Below are 13,622 nucleotides of genomic sequence, written 5' to 3' on the forward strand. Positions count from 1 at the left end.
AAGGAATAGGAGCTGCAAGTTGTTTCACTGGCATGACTAGGCCAATAACAAAACAGTAATAGTAGTGTGCACTGAAGTGACTGCTAGGCTCACATGTTCTTTTTGGTAGCAAATGCTTACACCTTGAATACCCGACGGGAGACCAGTGTTGCCGTGTTTGCTAAATATTTATCAAAATGGAATTCTAATTACAGTAAGTGCATTTCTTTATCTAGATAGAAATAACAAACACGAGGCTGCCCATTCAAAAGCATGTAGCCTTAATTGATGAAAAAAGCTACTTGTCACACTTGTCTTGCATTGCCAGGTAAAATCACTTTACTTGAATTCAGTGTTTTATTTTGCACGTATGATAGAGAATTTTTTTCACTCCTACAGGCAGCTCCGGGCTAGATGATCTAGTGGAAACCTTCCACAGTGCAAACACTCAATTTAAGCTTGAAATTGATAGATTGCCAGTAAGTGTGCAAACTGCCCTTGAAGCTAACGGACCTCTTCCTCCAAGAGAGAGGAGGGAATTGGTGAGGTCCACTGTTGACCAGCTAACAAAATTCTGTTCGAGGCCAAGGCGGGAACTCATCAAGTCTGTAGCTTCAGCCATAGTGCTGAAATTTCCCAGCGCACTGCAAGACAAGGCAATAGGTGGCCACCTCCTCGGTAGAGGTTACGACTCTCTTTTCCAACAACTGGAAAACAGAGTCGAGAACATCTACCGAGGAAAGCAGCCAGCCTCGCCTTCTAACGAGAGAAAACACCAAAGAAGCAAAAAGTGGTCCTATGGATGCATTGATTGGCAACCGCGAAGAAATTTGGAGCATCCACAGGACATTGAAGAAAAAATTAATTTCTTGAAGCAGGAGGGTAGGAAGAGCTTGAAAGATGTCAATGTGCCTGTGGCACTTTTATATATGGGGGAAACATATCCGGAACAGAGAAACTTTGTAAACAGTGATCCATTCCCAACCACAACCCAAGTGAAGGAAGAGTGGCCTCTTCTATTCAAAAGGCCATTTTTCTACCAACATTCTGACAAGCTCCTTGGAAAGGATGTAAAGGCAAGCACTGACATTTTATTGTGATCAGGAATGAATGTTGTAGTTTAAAGGGTAAGCTAAGTAGTTGATAAATCAAGGCTGCACTACACGCATGCATATTGAACACATTTGATGGCTTAACCATTTACCGTATGTTGTATTATAAAGGGTGCCCCAACTATCGTGCAGTAAGGTTTAAAAATATGCAAATACTACGTAGCTGGACAGAACCAAGGTTGTTTGCTATCGCTTGGCGATACTCAAGATTATTTTGTTGCATTCTGCCTAATTACATAATTAGTCTTAATTAATCAACTTCTCAGATATTATAGTTAGGCAAAACGTGTCAATGAGAATTGTAGAGCAACATGGAAAAACTGATACAGCATTTTGTTGCTCAATACGTGCTACGTAAGTGTTTTTCCGAGCGTGAAAGAAGCCAACAAATACACGCAAAGTACCTTGAGCGTCCAGTCTCGCGTGGCAATTGATGTTGCTCCACAATATTCTCGTTAGCACTTTTCATTGAATTATAATATTCGAGAAGTTTAAGACTATTAGGCAGAATGCAACAAAATCTTGAGTATCTCCAAGCGATGGCAAACAACGTTACCTTGGTTCTGTCCAGCTACGTGGTATTTGCATATTTTTAAATGGTACTGCATGTAGGTTGGGACACCCTGTATATGGTAATCATTGAACTTTTTCATAGTTTATAGCATAAAAAATATCATGGCATATTTACTTGTAATCTGTCATGTCTAGCAAAAAAAAACAAATTGTAACATTGGAAATAATTTTAAGTTAATTCTTCTTTCAATGTATGACATAAGTTGAATGTGTAACATGAAAAAAAGCTAGTAAACAGTTTATTTTGAGAAATTTTTGCACTTTGAATGACTGCACGAAAATTTGTGAGCGGGTTTGCTTTTTTGTTAACCTGAAAATGATACAGCATGAAATATGGGTTTTCTGTGGGGAGCTTATTTTTACTTGCTAGAAGAACTTAGCACGAAGTGTTTTTACAAGCCATAAAGTCTCTTAGCGCTATCACTGTCATGAATATGTTGCACGATAAAAGCACTGGCGGTACAATAAACATGCCATGTTGCAAGATCAAATGACAGCAGCAGAAATAAACCTTTTGGAAAAAGGCGGAAGCCATTCTTAGGTTGCATAAGTATCCTAAAGACTTCACAAAGGACAAATTAACATAAAAGTATAGTGTTGCTTACGTTCAATCAAGGAAATCATCAAATTATAAAAAATGTTCTGTGATGTGCTTTTCTAGCTTTTTTTTCAACTTTTTTTTCTCCAGGTTTTGAGCTATTAAATTGGTTTTTGTATCATGACAAAACATTGCCGTACCTGCATGGAATATTATACATGATGGGCAATGACATTTGCTCATAAAATTGCAACTGTGTATTTTATCAAATTGTGATTTGTTCTTTTTAAATAACAATTCCTTTTGCTGAATAACCCCATTTTTTTCTGATGCAGACGTGTGCAAACTTTTTTCCAAATGTAAACATTGGTTAGGCATTTCCTTCTCGAAAAACAGATTACGTATGAGACACAAGGAATCGTACATTTTTAACTGTCATATTTTGCTTGCAGCACACATGCATATGTGGGGGTCGTGTATCTTAGTGAGTGTTTTATTTTTGTTTCAGGCTGTGTTTGAGGAAAACATGGCAGCATGTGCACCGCTGCTGCATAAGCACTTGGCACCTGTGCTGAAGAAGGACACCATGTACTTGATTTTTCAAGTTGAAGAACAACAAAAAAGAGGCAATGCTAAGGCATCGGAAGAAGCACTGATGCCACTTCTGTGTGCCTACTTTAAGGAAAATGAAAGGCAGCTTTTCCAAGTTTTTGAAGTAAGTCGCATTTTATTACTTGGTTTCCTCCTTAGTACTGACATGAAAACATTGTCCTACTCCTGATGGTAGCTCTCCTGAATGTAATTGTCATTTGACGGCTAAATTTTTTGAGATTGCTACAAATAATTGATGTCATGTGCGGTAGAGTCGCTGTTCTATCGGTGCATGTCTTTTTACGTTTCGCAATGTATTCGGCACAAATATTGCAGAAAAGCGGTGGGGAGGCACGTTTTCTTTCCAGCAAGCAGGTGAGTTTGGTTAAGAGAATAAGCTACGAGACTGTTCCAATGCAGTACTCAATCACCATATGCAAATACACTGCTAGAGACATACTTGAGGTCATGGTGTAATGAGATGTTTAGGCATGTTGGGTGCAATATGTGGATTGACAGCAAAGTGTCCTTTCTATGCCCAGCAAAGGCGCGAGCGGCAATGCTTGCATAACATGCATTTGCTGCCTTTCAGGCATCACAAGTAACCAGTCGGTTACATATAATAAAAACGGGCTAAACAAAATCAATGCATAGAACGCATTGTAATTCGAAATAGTTTAGTGTGCATATTTGAGATTTCATTGCACCTAAACTAGGCACCTCCAAAACCCCCATTTTAATGCCTAAAATTTCACCCTCTGCTCATTACTACTGAACTTAAGTATTCATAATCATAGCCTCGAACTTTCTTCCCACTTAGATTTTGCTAGCTGTGGTAGCCTTTCAAATTCCATAATACACTTCGTAATCTCAGTGCTACCCTTGGAATCACAATGTTCAAGGTTTGGCTTGTAATTTAATCAGATGCGTGAAATTGTTAGCAGAAAATTACGTGCAAAATTAACAATGTTTATGACATACAAAGCTGTTGCTGTAGCATTGTTCAATCATTTACAAACTCGATCTTTATTTTTTTTTTCACATAACTGTAAAATGCCAAAGCAATGAGGCTAAAAAGAAATGCTGCTGTGTAGTGGCCTCCTGATTGCATTCAACCTACCATTGATTGTGCACAAATTTTCAATCAATTTGTGCTACATAAGTGTTAGGATATAAGCACGCACTATAACAATTTGCAGTGTAGGGCATCGAAGTTACTTTTGTAAAAGCATGTAGTATGAAATATTATGCAAGTTAATATCAACCACTTGAGGGGTAAAATGAAGTGGAACCAGAAGCTGTAAACATAACTTCTCACTTCCATTGCACTAGCACTGTATATTTCGTTTTATCACTGTGTAAACAGCTCACTTCACCATAGGCAGCAGCATACCAGGTGACATTCTGTTTCTGTACTAACTGATGTCTTGAAAGGAAAACAGTTCACTAAGTGCTTGGTGCTACTGGTGCAAATCGCACCCCCCCCCCCTTTTTTTTCTTTCAGGAAGGAACAAGCATAACGGAAAAGCTGGAAGAGCTGCCTCTCACACCTACTGTCATCGCACTGGGTAAATGGCCATATAGGCTTCAATTTGCACTGTTGTCATGTATTTGCATGCGTCTTGTAGGAAAATATTAACTCGAAGTTACGAAAAAATAATCAATCTGAGCATGGGCATTTATTCCAAGCACCCCCTGTCTAGAGGTATGTGAATGAACAGTATCCCTTCACTCGCAGATTGTGAGACCATCAATAAATGCATCAACGATACTCATTACAGTTGACTCCCGTTAATACGAAGTTCACGGGCACTGCGAAAAACTTCGAATTAAACGAACTTCCAATTAACCACAAAAAACAAAAACGGATATTTTTATTCGAAAAATGACTGAAAAAAAATCGGTTATTGCCGTCTGCTTCTGCTTGCGGCATCTTGCTACGGAGAGCAAGTTCTGCAGGCTGTAGACGTGGCCGAGTGCTTCGTCGGCATTGCTCTCTGCAGCAAAAAACCGCTGCGCGATGGCAAGGCCCGCAGCTACATCAGCAGCCGCAGGTTGTGGCTCACTTAGAATGTTGTCCCCGTCAATTTCGTTAGCAGCCTCGTTGGGCCGAACCATTTAAATAATTTCACTGTCCGTCAGTGCACTGCACGTTTCAACAGTGCCATCAACGGCGACGTACTCTTCGAAAGTGACGTCACTGAGAGCTGCTTGAAGAGTTTGGTCGTCAAGCTCGCTTGTGTCTGCTTCCCCCGCTGGAGAAGACGAACCAACTCCCGCCACACTTGCACTAAAAGCACATGCCCTGAAGCAGTTTGCAATTGTTTCTTCTTTAACGCGGCCCCACGCTTGCGCTAACATGTGGATAGCACTGAGGACGCTCACCTCGTACTGCATGGAGCTCTCCATGCACAAGAGCATCCGCTCGAGAAGGTGCTTTCGGTACAGCACCTTCACATTTTTTATGATCCCCTGATCCATAGGTTGCAACACCGATGTTGTGTTGGCTGGCAAGTAGGCGACGCGGATGGCACTCAAGGCCGGCACATTCATGTGGGCACTGCACTGATCAACAAGAAGCAATACCTTACGGTTAGATGATGCGAACTTGCGATCTAGTTTATGTAGCCAGTCTTTAAATAGTTCCGACGTCATCCACGCCTTTCTATTGGATGCGTAATAGACGGGCAGCGTTTTGACGCCCTTAAAACATCTAGGCTTAGCGGCCTTGCCGAGCACCAGCAGGTGACATCGCTCCCTGCCAGTCATGTTCGTGGCAATTAAAACGGACACTCTCTCTTTGCTGCTTTTCCCTCCAGCACAGTCATCGTCCTTGAAGGTCAATGTCTTCTCGGGTAACATCTTGTAAAAAAGTGCCGTCTCGTTGGCATTGAAGATGTCTTCCGGCTTATATTCGCTCAAGTATTCGCGAAGCTGTTGTTCTCTCCACGTCGCACATGTTTCCTGGTCGACGGACGCCCTTTCGCCACTCACGCTTTTGAACACCAGGTCGTGACGTTGCTTGAAACGTGTCAACCAGCCATCTGAAGAGGCAAAGTTTTCAATTCCTAACATCGCCGCAAGCGATAAGGCTTTCGCTGCAACGATATCGCCACTGAGCGGAAGGTGATTGCTCCGTGCCTCCCTAATCCAAATGAGCAACGCTTGCTCTAACTCCGGATGGGCGCCGGTGCGCATTCTCTTGCGAGACATCTTGAACTGGTCTTTTTCAACTGCTTCGAGTCTCGAGCGCTTGCTCTTCAGGAAGTTTGAAAGAGTGTTGGGCTTGATGCCGTACCTTCGCGCGATGTCCTGCTTGGCAATGCCTCTTTCCTCAACTTCTTTCATAATCTTTACTTTCGTCGCCAAGTCAAGCGTCCGATAAGGTCCGCGGGTTGCCATTGTCGCGACTGCAGGTGAAATGCGGCGCGCCGCAAGCGGAACCTCTGTGCAACGAGGCCTGACGCACTACAACACTCGAGGAAACAAACGGAGAGCACAGAGAGGCCTAGTACGTCAACGCCACAGAAAGACCACGTGACGCGGCTAACCTTGCCGCCTGATGATCTTCGGCGCTGTCGTCAGCTGCGATGCCGAAGACGCCAGTACCTAACATTGACGCTTCATGAGCTGTGGCGCTGTAGTCAGCTGCGATGCCAACGATGCCCGTGCGGCATGCAAAGCTGATTTTCACTTTAAAAATAGGAAATTTCTCTAACATTACGATCACGTGGAGACATCCGATTGAGAAATAACTTCTAATTAACCACTATTTTAGACTTCTAACTTCTAATTACCGAGCATTTTTGTCTGTTGGTTTGCATGCAAAACTGACGGGACCCCTGCTTCACTTCCAATTAACCGAAATTTCCAATTAAGCGACTTCGAATTATCGGGAGTCGACTGTATTGTTCCAAGACACGCAGGCTCAGTTGATAGAAAATCAAGATGGTAGGATGGTACTTGGTGCCTTTTGTAGTGAGTGCTTATAGTTAAGAAGCAATTAAGTATGAACTTGATTGTGTGAAGCAGTACTTTGCACATAGAAGCGAAATGCAGCCATACTGAGTTCAATTTATGTGCATCTCAATATGCATTTTTTTTCTTTGCCACCATGTTAGAGCTGGCAAAAAAATAGTTAAGTATCGTACTTACTCGACCCTAACCTGCATCCAATTTTTGCGGGTTTAAAGGCAGGAAATAAAAATGCACCTGAATATAATGCACTCTTGATTTATGAAAGAACATATTTGCACCAAAATGCACAACGTACATTTTTGTTTTGCTTAACTGACATTGCAAGCATACAATAAAGATCCCTCAAAGTTCTGTCTACACAGACTTCTGTGTGTGGAAAACCACAGCTATTGCTAAAAGATGGCCATTAGTTTGCAGGTGCATTTGAAAATTGGAAAGCAGAAATATTTAGGAAGCACCCCTCGGATTTCACTCAAGAAATGATACACGACCTTGCTACAACAATTCATTTGAGACTTCAGCCTGATAGTATTTATAGATTTTTTTTTCAATTGCCTTCGACCACATCTTACACACATCATACTAGTCTTAAAACTCAAAACTGTTAGAATTAGTGTCAAAATTTGTTTCATGGATTGAAGCCTATCTGCCCAATCAGTCTCCGATTGTTTGCATAAATAATGCTGAATTGGACCATCTTGGTGTTTTTTCTGGTGTGCTGCATGGATTGGTACTAGGTCCTGCACTATATTAACGACATCTACTAATGTATGGAACGAGGGGTAACAAGGCTTTTCACCAATGAGTCTCCTGTTTATATTTACAGTCCTGTCGAAACAGCCAATGACCAGATAAGTGTCTAGAAAACATTGCGACTTGGTGCTACAATTGGAGTATGCAAATTAAAACAAGCAAAACCACGTGTGACTAACTTGTAAAAAAGTGATTTTCAACTAATGAATACCTCTGTGGTATGAGTCGATTCGGTAAAATATCTTCGCACCACAATAACGAGGTCATTGAAATGGGAGATTCACGTCAATGATGCATACACGCATACTTTTAAGCAACTAGGATTTCAGCATAGAAAAATAGTGGCGACTACCCCGTCAGTAAAATTGCTGCTTAGAAGGCACTGGTTAGGTCAATATTACAATATGACAGCTTAGTATGGAACCCACATGAACAGTACCTAAACTTGGCACTAGGAAAGATTCAAAATGGGGCGCTCAGATTCATTTACACCAAGTACACAAGGAATGACACCATAGCTGCACTTTGCATCCAAGCAGGCAAACCAACACTAGCATGCTGGAGGAAGTTGGACTCTGAAATTTCTTTACCACAACCTCTTAAACTTTACAAAAAATATCAGTTTCGCCTTAAGGGCGAAGCAATGAATGCGATAGCAACACAGCGATGTCATACGAAGTAAGGCGAGCGGCTTTGGTAGCAATATGAATTGTAGTAAACATGAGCTTAGTAAGTAAGCAGGTGTGCTGCGGCGTAAGTAGACCGACAGAAGAGGCGCGTGTGAAACGGTGGTGTTGATGAGAAGCGCTTCCCGTGGGCAGCACGTGCGGGTGCGAAGGGATATATACACACCTGTAGCGCTGCACTGCCGATCCGGGCAGCATTGCATGTGTAGCGCAGGCTGGAAAATGAGCATGTGAGATAGGCTCGACTATTACTAACTGAATTAACAAGCGTGGTGTCAGCGCACAAGCAAACATGAATAGATCACACTGAATGACTGCAGACGACTGTCAAAACGCTGGCAGCAAGCTTAGCCGCCGCAGCGGGCGAAGGTTCGTGCGATCTATTGCTTCAACGGAAACTGAGCAGTGAATGCACAGCGCATACAAAGGTCACAGCCGTGTGGAGATAAGAGACGGAGCAGGTGACCGCCACAGCTAACGTACGAGCACGGTTGTTGGCAGAGTAGAAGCTGCGCCCCCCCCCCCCCCGCCCCCCGCTCCCTCCTGCACTGCCTTGGTTGCAATATACGCCTTTGGTGCCGGAGCACAGTGTCGCCGCGCCTCCCTCTCTCCCTGCCATACCCCCAGGGCCTTTCGCGCAATGGTCGCGTTTGCTTTCCACGGAGCGTTCGCCCTCCGTGATAGCGCGCGGGGGAGTTCGCCCTGCGTGATAGCGCGCGTCCCCTTGGTAACAAGCCATGGTAAATATATACCATTTTCATCATATTATGACAAACCAAAATACTTTTTTCTTTCTATTAATGGTAGAGCTCTGGAATTACCTCTTGAGTGATGTTCACAATCTAAATTCATTTGTGTCGTCGCTTGGATTGCACCTCAAGGCATTGTCAGAGTGCTGTACGCATTCTCGTTGTCTTGGCTTAGCGCTAACTTATCAATAATTTTATCGATGATGCATTTTCTACATGTACTGATGTATGTCCATTTGTTTCTTTTTTTTTAAATTGTATTTTTTAACCCTTCTGCATACGTTCATGTCTGTGTTTCTTTACCACACTCTCCACTGGATCTGCATGTTGTAATCTTTCATTTCCATTCACTTACTGTTTGTGCCTTTCATGCTATACACAATATTTCTTTTGCCTTATTGAGCTTTACTGATATCCTGTATGGTAAAGTGCTATGCTCTAGAACCAGCACTGATTTGCCCAGAAGAACCTATTTTGGATTGGCACATAGTGACAACTTCTGGTATGCATCATAACTGATTAACATGACTTCATGGTTGCAGAAGTCATTCATTGCAGAAGTTGCTCATTTTCAATTGCCACTAGAATCCAGGTAGTACTTTATACGACACATGTGCCCTTGTACTCTGTTAAAATTAATGCCATCCATGCACACTGGCATAGCTTATGTAATGGCATTTTCCGAGTGGGGATGCATTTAGTTAAGTTAAATTGCTGTAGGAAAGTACTGTAGGTTACTCTGATCATCCTAACACCATCCAAGAGATTAACCACATTGAATGCTTTGTTATTCCATTTTTACAGGTAGCATTTTCAGCAAGCAATGCTTTGTGACATGCGACCACGAGGTCCTCTTCTCGCAAGCGTTGAGCTTCACGGAAGCAACTTGCCTGATGTTTTTGTGCTATTATGTGTTTAATATCACATATGCCGAGGAGGGTTCAACCACACTAGAGTTTCTCCAAAGGTACTGGACACTGCTATTTAGTTTACCAACATGTTACTTTTAAGCAGTTTTTACGCTTCAGTGCAGACTTGCATATTTACCCATCTTTAATGTTCCTTTGACTTCCATTATTTCTGATATAGTTCAAAACGTTCATGCCAGCAGATAAGGGATATGATGAAATTTTAGCATAGGGGACTCAAAGCAGTTTGGGCTAGCCAGATAGCATTTGTATAACATACTTTAGCGGGCTCTAATGGGCCTTGTCTTGCCTGTAGCATCACTGAATTGTTAAAGCAGCCGCCACGTATTTAGGTAACATGAGTGCTTGAACCAAACTAAAAATGATACTGTCATTTATTCAGTCACGTTTCATTCTTTTTCATTTTGGAGTCGTCTTGTTAGCTAATTATGTTTATGTAAAATTTTAAATATTGTATTATGGTACAAGACTTATTTCAAAAGTTGTAGAATCTACCCAGAAATACCCAACGAAGTTGTTTTCAAGATGTTAGCTCTTAGTACTTCTGGGGCTCTAAAGAAAGCTTGCAAAATATTTTTGGGGAATCTCACTGTGCACTTGCACGTCTGAACTTCAGGGCCTTCAATTTGTTTCAAATAACGTGGAGTGCATGATAATCACTAATCAGAAAAAAAAGCAAATAACCATGGCCTCGTTGGCCCCTTTGTTTTGATAACCTGGCACAGCTCTCGAATGGAAACTCTTGTCAACAGTTTTTATGGCAGGTATGCAGGCCTCATTCATCGAAAACATTTTACTGTGCTGAAAACTAGATGTGCTAGCATTCAGCAATATTTCTTCAGTGACCCCAGAAAGAAGTACTACGCAAGCAATTTTATTGGTTGTTTCTCAGTACGCTGTACAGCTTTTCGTCACTCATTAGCTAACCTCCTCTGCTTCAAAACGGTCTGTTTTACTTGAGATGACAATACGTTGACCTAATCTGCCTGAAGTGTACCACTTTATTTTTAAACTTTACGTGGTGTTTTCTGAGGCACACAGTATAAGCCGCATACATGACCCTTTAATTTTTGTATAAAAGAAGTTTGTACGCATGGATACTTAACTGGTCGAGGCGAGATATTCAGGTGATAGATTGCATTAGTACTAAATGGTTGTTTATTTGAAGAAATATATATATTCAAAATAAAGGAAAGAAATTTTTACTGCTGACTGCACCGTAACTGTCTAGTATGCACGGCTGACACCTGAACAACGGTCAGCAGTGGGTGTGGGAGTAATGAACAGGGAGAGAGAATAGAGGGAGACTTTTTACATATGTACAGAGAAGCACATATCTCATAGCTCGCTTGTGGAGTGACTTTCATGAAACCCCCTCCCCCACCCATACACTGGCACTGTTTTTTGTCGTGTTGAGTATCCGGCTGGCGCGGTTAGACTGCTCGAGCAAGTTGCACAGGGTGTTAAGAGCTGCCTCTCGGGCACGAGAGGGACTGAGTGACCATAGGAGCAGCCCCTGCGGGCGGTAGCAGCTCAGATTGCATTAAGGAAGAAAGTGCTTTGATGGTACCCGATATGTGTATTAAAGGAAATGTATTTGTCTTGCAGGCTGCTATTTCACATACAACCTTCAACGGGCACGAAAGCACAAGGGAAGAAGTCTCGGACAAGTGTACATAACAAGATTATGTCATTAGCCCGGAAGCTGCAAGTGAAATGTTGAAGCTGTGAGTGGTTATATCTAAATTTTTTTTCACGGGGCATTTTTATGCATGTTGTGTGTCATTTTTATAATGCTGTAAATACCATGCTTCGACTTGACAATGAGTTAAAACTGTTCGAAGTAAATGTTCAGTTTTAGGATTTAGGTGGGGTTTTATTCGGCAATGTTTTTAAAAATGTGGGAGCTACAGAGATGCCATACCCTTTAGGCAGTTCTTATTTAGGCATAAAGTTATTCATTTTAGCAAGAACCATTTGATGCATCTGTTGGCTCGAATAAATGCCCTACCTGATAACGTAACCACTTAGCCCCTTTTTGAAGGGTTACTGTAGGTCCATTCCACTTAGTCTGCACTTGTCTGTTTCACACTTGACGTGCAGGCAGATTTAGCTTGCACTAGCATGATTGTGTTGGGCTCGTACCACTTGTCATGCCCGTGCTGCATGAGTAAGGACTGGCATTGAACTAGCTATAGCTAATGCACTAAATCAGTTAAATGGATGAATGGACCATGTGATGACACAGGCCTGACACATTTTTTTTTCAGAGCATTGACTCGCTTTATGTGATCACAGGGCCGGCTGTACTTGTTTTTCACTGCTTGACAGAGGTCATTGCATGCAATGGGTGCTTCTTACTGGCTGATATTTCTGGGGATGTCATAAGTGCATCACCATTTAAGGAAAACCAATTAAGTACTGGTTCTGAAGTTTGACAGTGCAGCAATATTCAAATGAGATGCCATATATGCAGTTGTGAGCAAGTCTAGAGACCACAGGGTGCCATCAAATATTTTCTTCGCAGCCTTGGTGGACACTAAGTGCTAAGGCCTGTGTGCTCCTGTTAGACCAGTGTAATGCATTGACTATTTCACGCTGCATTGCTTGCTAGGCAAAAAATTTACATTTTTGCTTATACCATGGTCTCTAGACTTTTGCTCCCAACTGCACTTCATGCTGTCTTCTGCATGTCATTTCTGTTTTGTTCTCAGCCCCACCCTCCCCATTGCAAGAGATATTGCACTTGGCATGTAGGTTTCAGTAGGCAACACCTGGCGCTTTTTAGTTAGGAAGGTGGTTTTTCAGTGGTGGCAAATAGTGCCTGCACGTGGAGACTGGTTTATGGGCTAGCACTTCCTAGTACTTTACAGCTGAGGAAGTGTCTCCTATGGTGTCTGCTTGATGTATTTGAGGGGGGGGGGGGCTAATGAAGGCCCTAATAACTTACTCTATTCATTTCTTTTCAGGTAATGAAGCTTCCGGAATCCTTCTAGTCCTGCAGTTTTTTTCTGTTTTTTCTTCATCTATTTTTTGTAATAAATATAACTTTTGTTCAGACCAGCAGTTGGTTGATGGGTTGGGTTCACATGAAGCTGCGCAAGTATGCTTTATGTATGCCATTGACAGCCCAAGTATACAACACAATAACATGACGAAAGTAAAGCAGTGGATGCAAGAAGGGAACATGCGAACACTGTTTTTACATGGTTTCAGTCTATATAAATCTTTATGTTTGGGAGGAAAACCATTTGGTCATTATGAACCATTGAATAATTTCTGTACTTCGCGCTATGATAGTTGGTTTGCAATAATTTGTTTTATGTAAAACTTGAAATGAAACAGGAAAGAGTATGGATGATGCTGTTTCCTGTATTATATGATCTTGCCATCATCTTGCGTCTTTTATGCTGTGTAAAAAAAATGTGCAGAAGCATCTACTCTCAAACCTTTTTTGCCAACTGTATAGCCGCAAGTTCTGCATAGTGTCGGTACATTTTTTTTCTTCAGTATACCATTCTTCATTTCCAATAAATGGGCTGTTTCTGTAATTGCTACAAGAAACCTTGCTTTACATTGTACGCGTTCTATGGACTGTCTGTTGTCTTACAGCGTTAGTTACAGCATGTCTGTAATTGATAAAACGGGCCTCATTTTACAGTCTGTTCTATAGAACAGACAGACCGTAAAATGAGGCCCGTTTTTTCAATTACAGACAGACCGTATATATATAC

General features: G+C 41.9%; 2 protein-coding genes across 5 annotated transcripts in view; one reads left to right on the forward strand and one right to left on the reverse strand.

Moving 5' to 3' along the window:
- The window catches only part of LOC119459130 (uncharacterized), a 47,242-nt gene extending 34,353 nt beyond the window's left edge, over window positions 1–12,889 (forward strand). Inside the window, exons 2-6 of one of the 4 annotated variants that reach the window (XM_049671160.1) lie at window positions 2,711–2,917; window positions 4,298–4,361; window positions 9,764–9,926; window positions 11,497–11,615; window positions 12,858–12,889. In XM_049671160.1, coding sequence (XP_049527117.1) covers window positions 2,729–2,917; window positions 4,298–4,361; window positions 9,764–9,926; window positions 11,497–11,611 — 531 coding nt within the window. In that variant the 5' untranslated portion in view covers window positions 2,711–2,728 and the 3' untranslated portion in view covers window positions 11,612–11,615; window positions 12,858–12,889. Of the gene's footprint in view, window positions 1–378; window positions 2,918–4,297; window positions 4,362–9,763; window positions 9,927–11,496; window positions 11,616–12,857 lie in introns of those variants that run through there. The other 3 variants (XM_049671162.1, XM_049671159.1, XR_007468011.1) reach the window with 3 other exon arrangements.
- LOC119459131 (tigger transposable element-derived protein 4-like) lies at window positions 4,397–6,712 on the reverse strand. The gene has a single exon (XM_037720959.2). It carries the CDS (start codon window positions 6,193–6,195, stop codon window positions 4,912–4,914), a length of 1,284 nt encoding a protein of 427 aa, XP_037576887.1. The 5' UTR covers window positions 6,196–6,712; the 3' UTR covers window positions 4,397–4,911.
- Window positions 12,890–13,622: the final 733 nt, after the last annotated feature.

The sequence above is a fragment of the Dermacentor silvarum genome, chromosome 7 (assembly GCF_013339745.2).
Source record: "Dermacentor silvarum isolate Dsil-2018 chromosome 7, BIME_Dsil_1.4, whole genome shotgun sequence".
Taxonomy (NCBI): Eukaryota; Metazoa; Arthropoda; class Arachnida; order Ixodida; family Ixodidae; genus Dermacentor; species Dermacentor silvarum.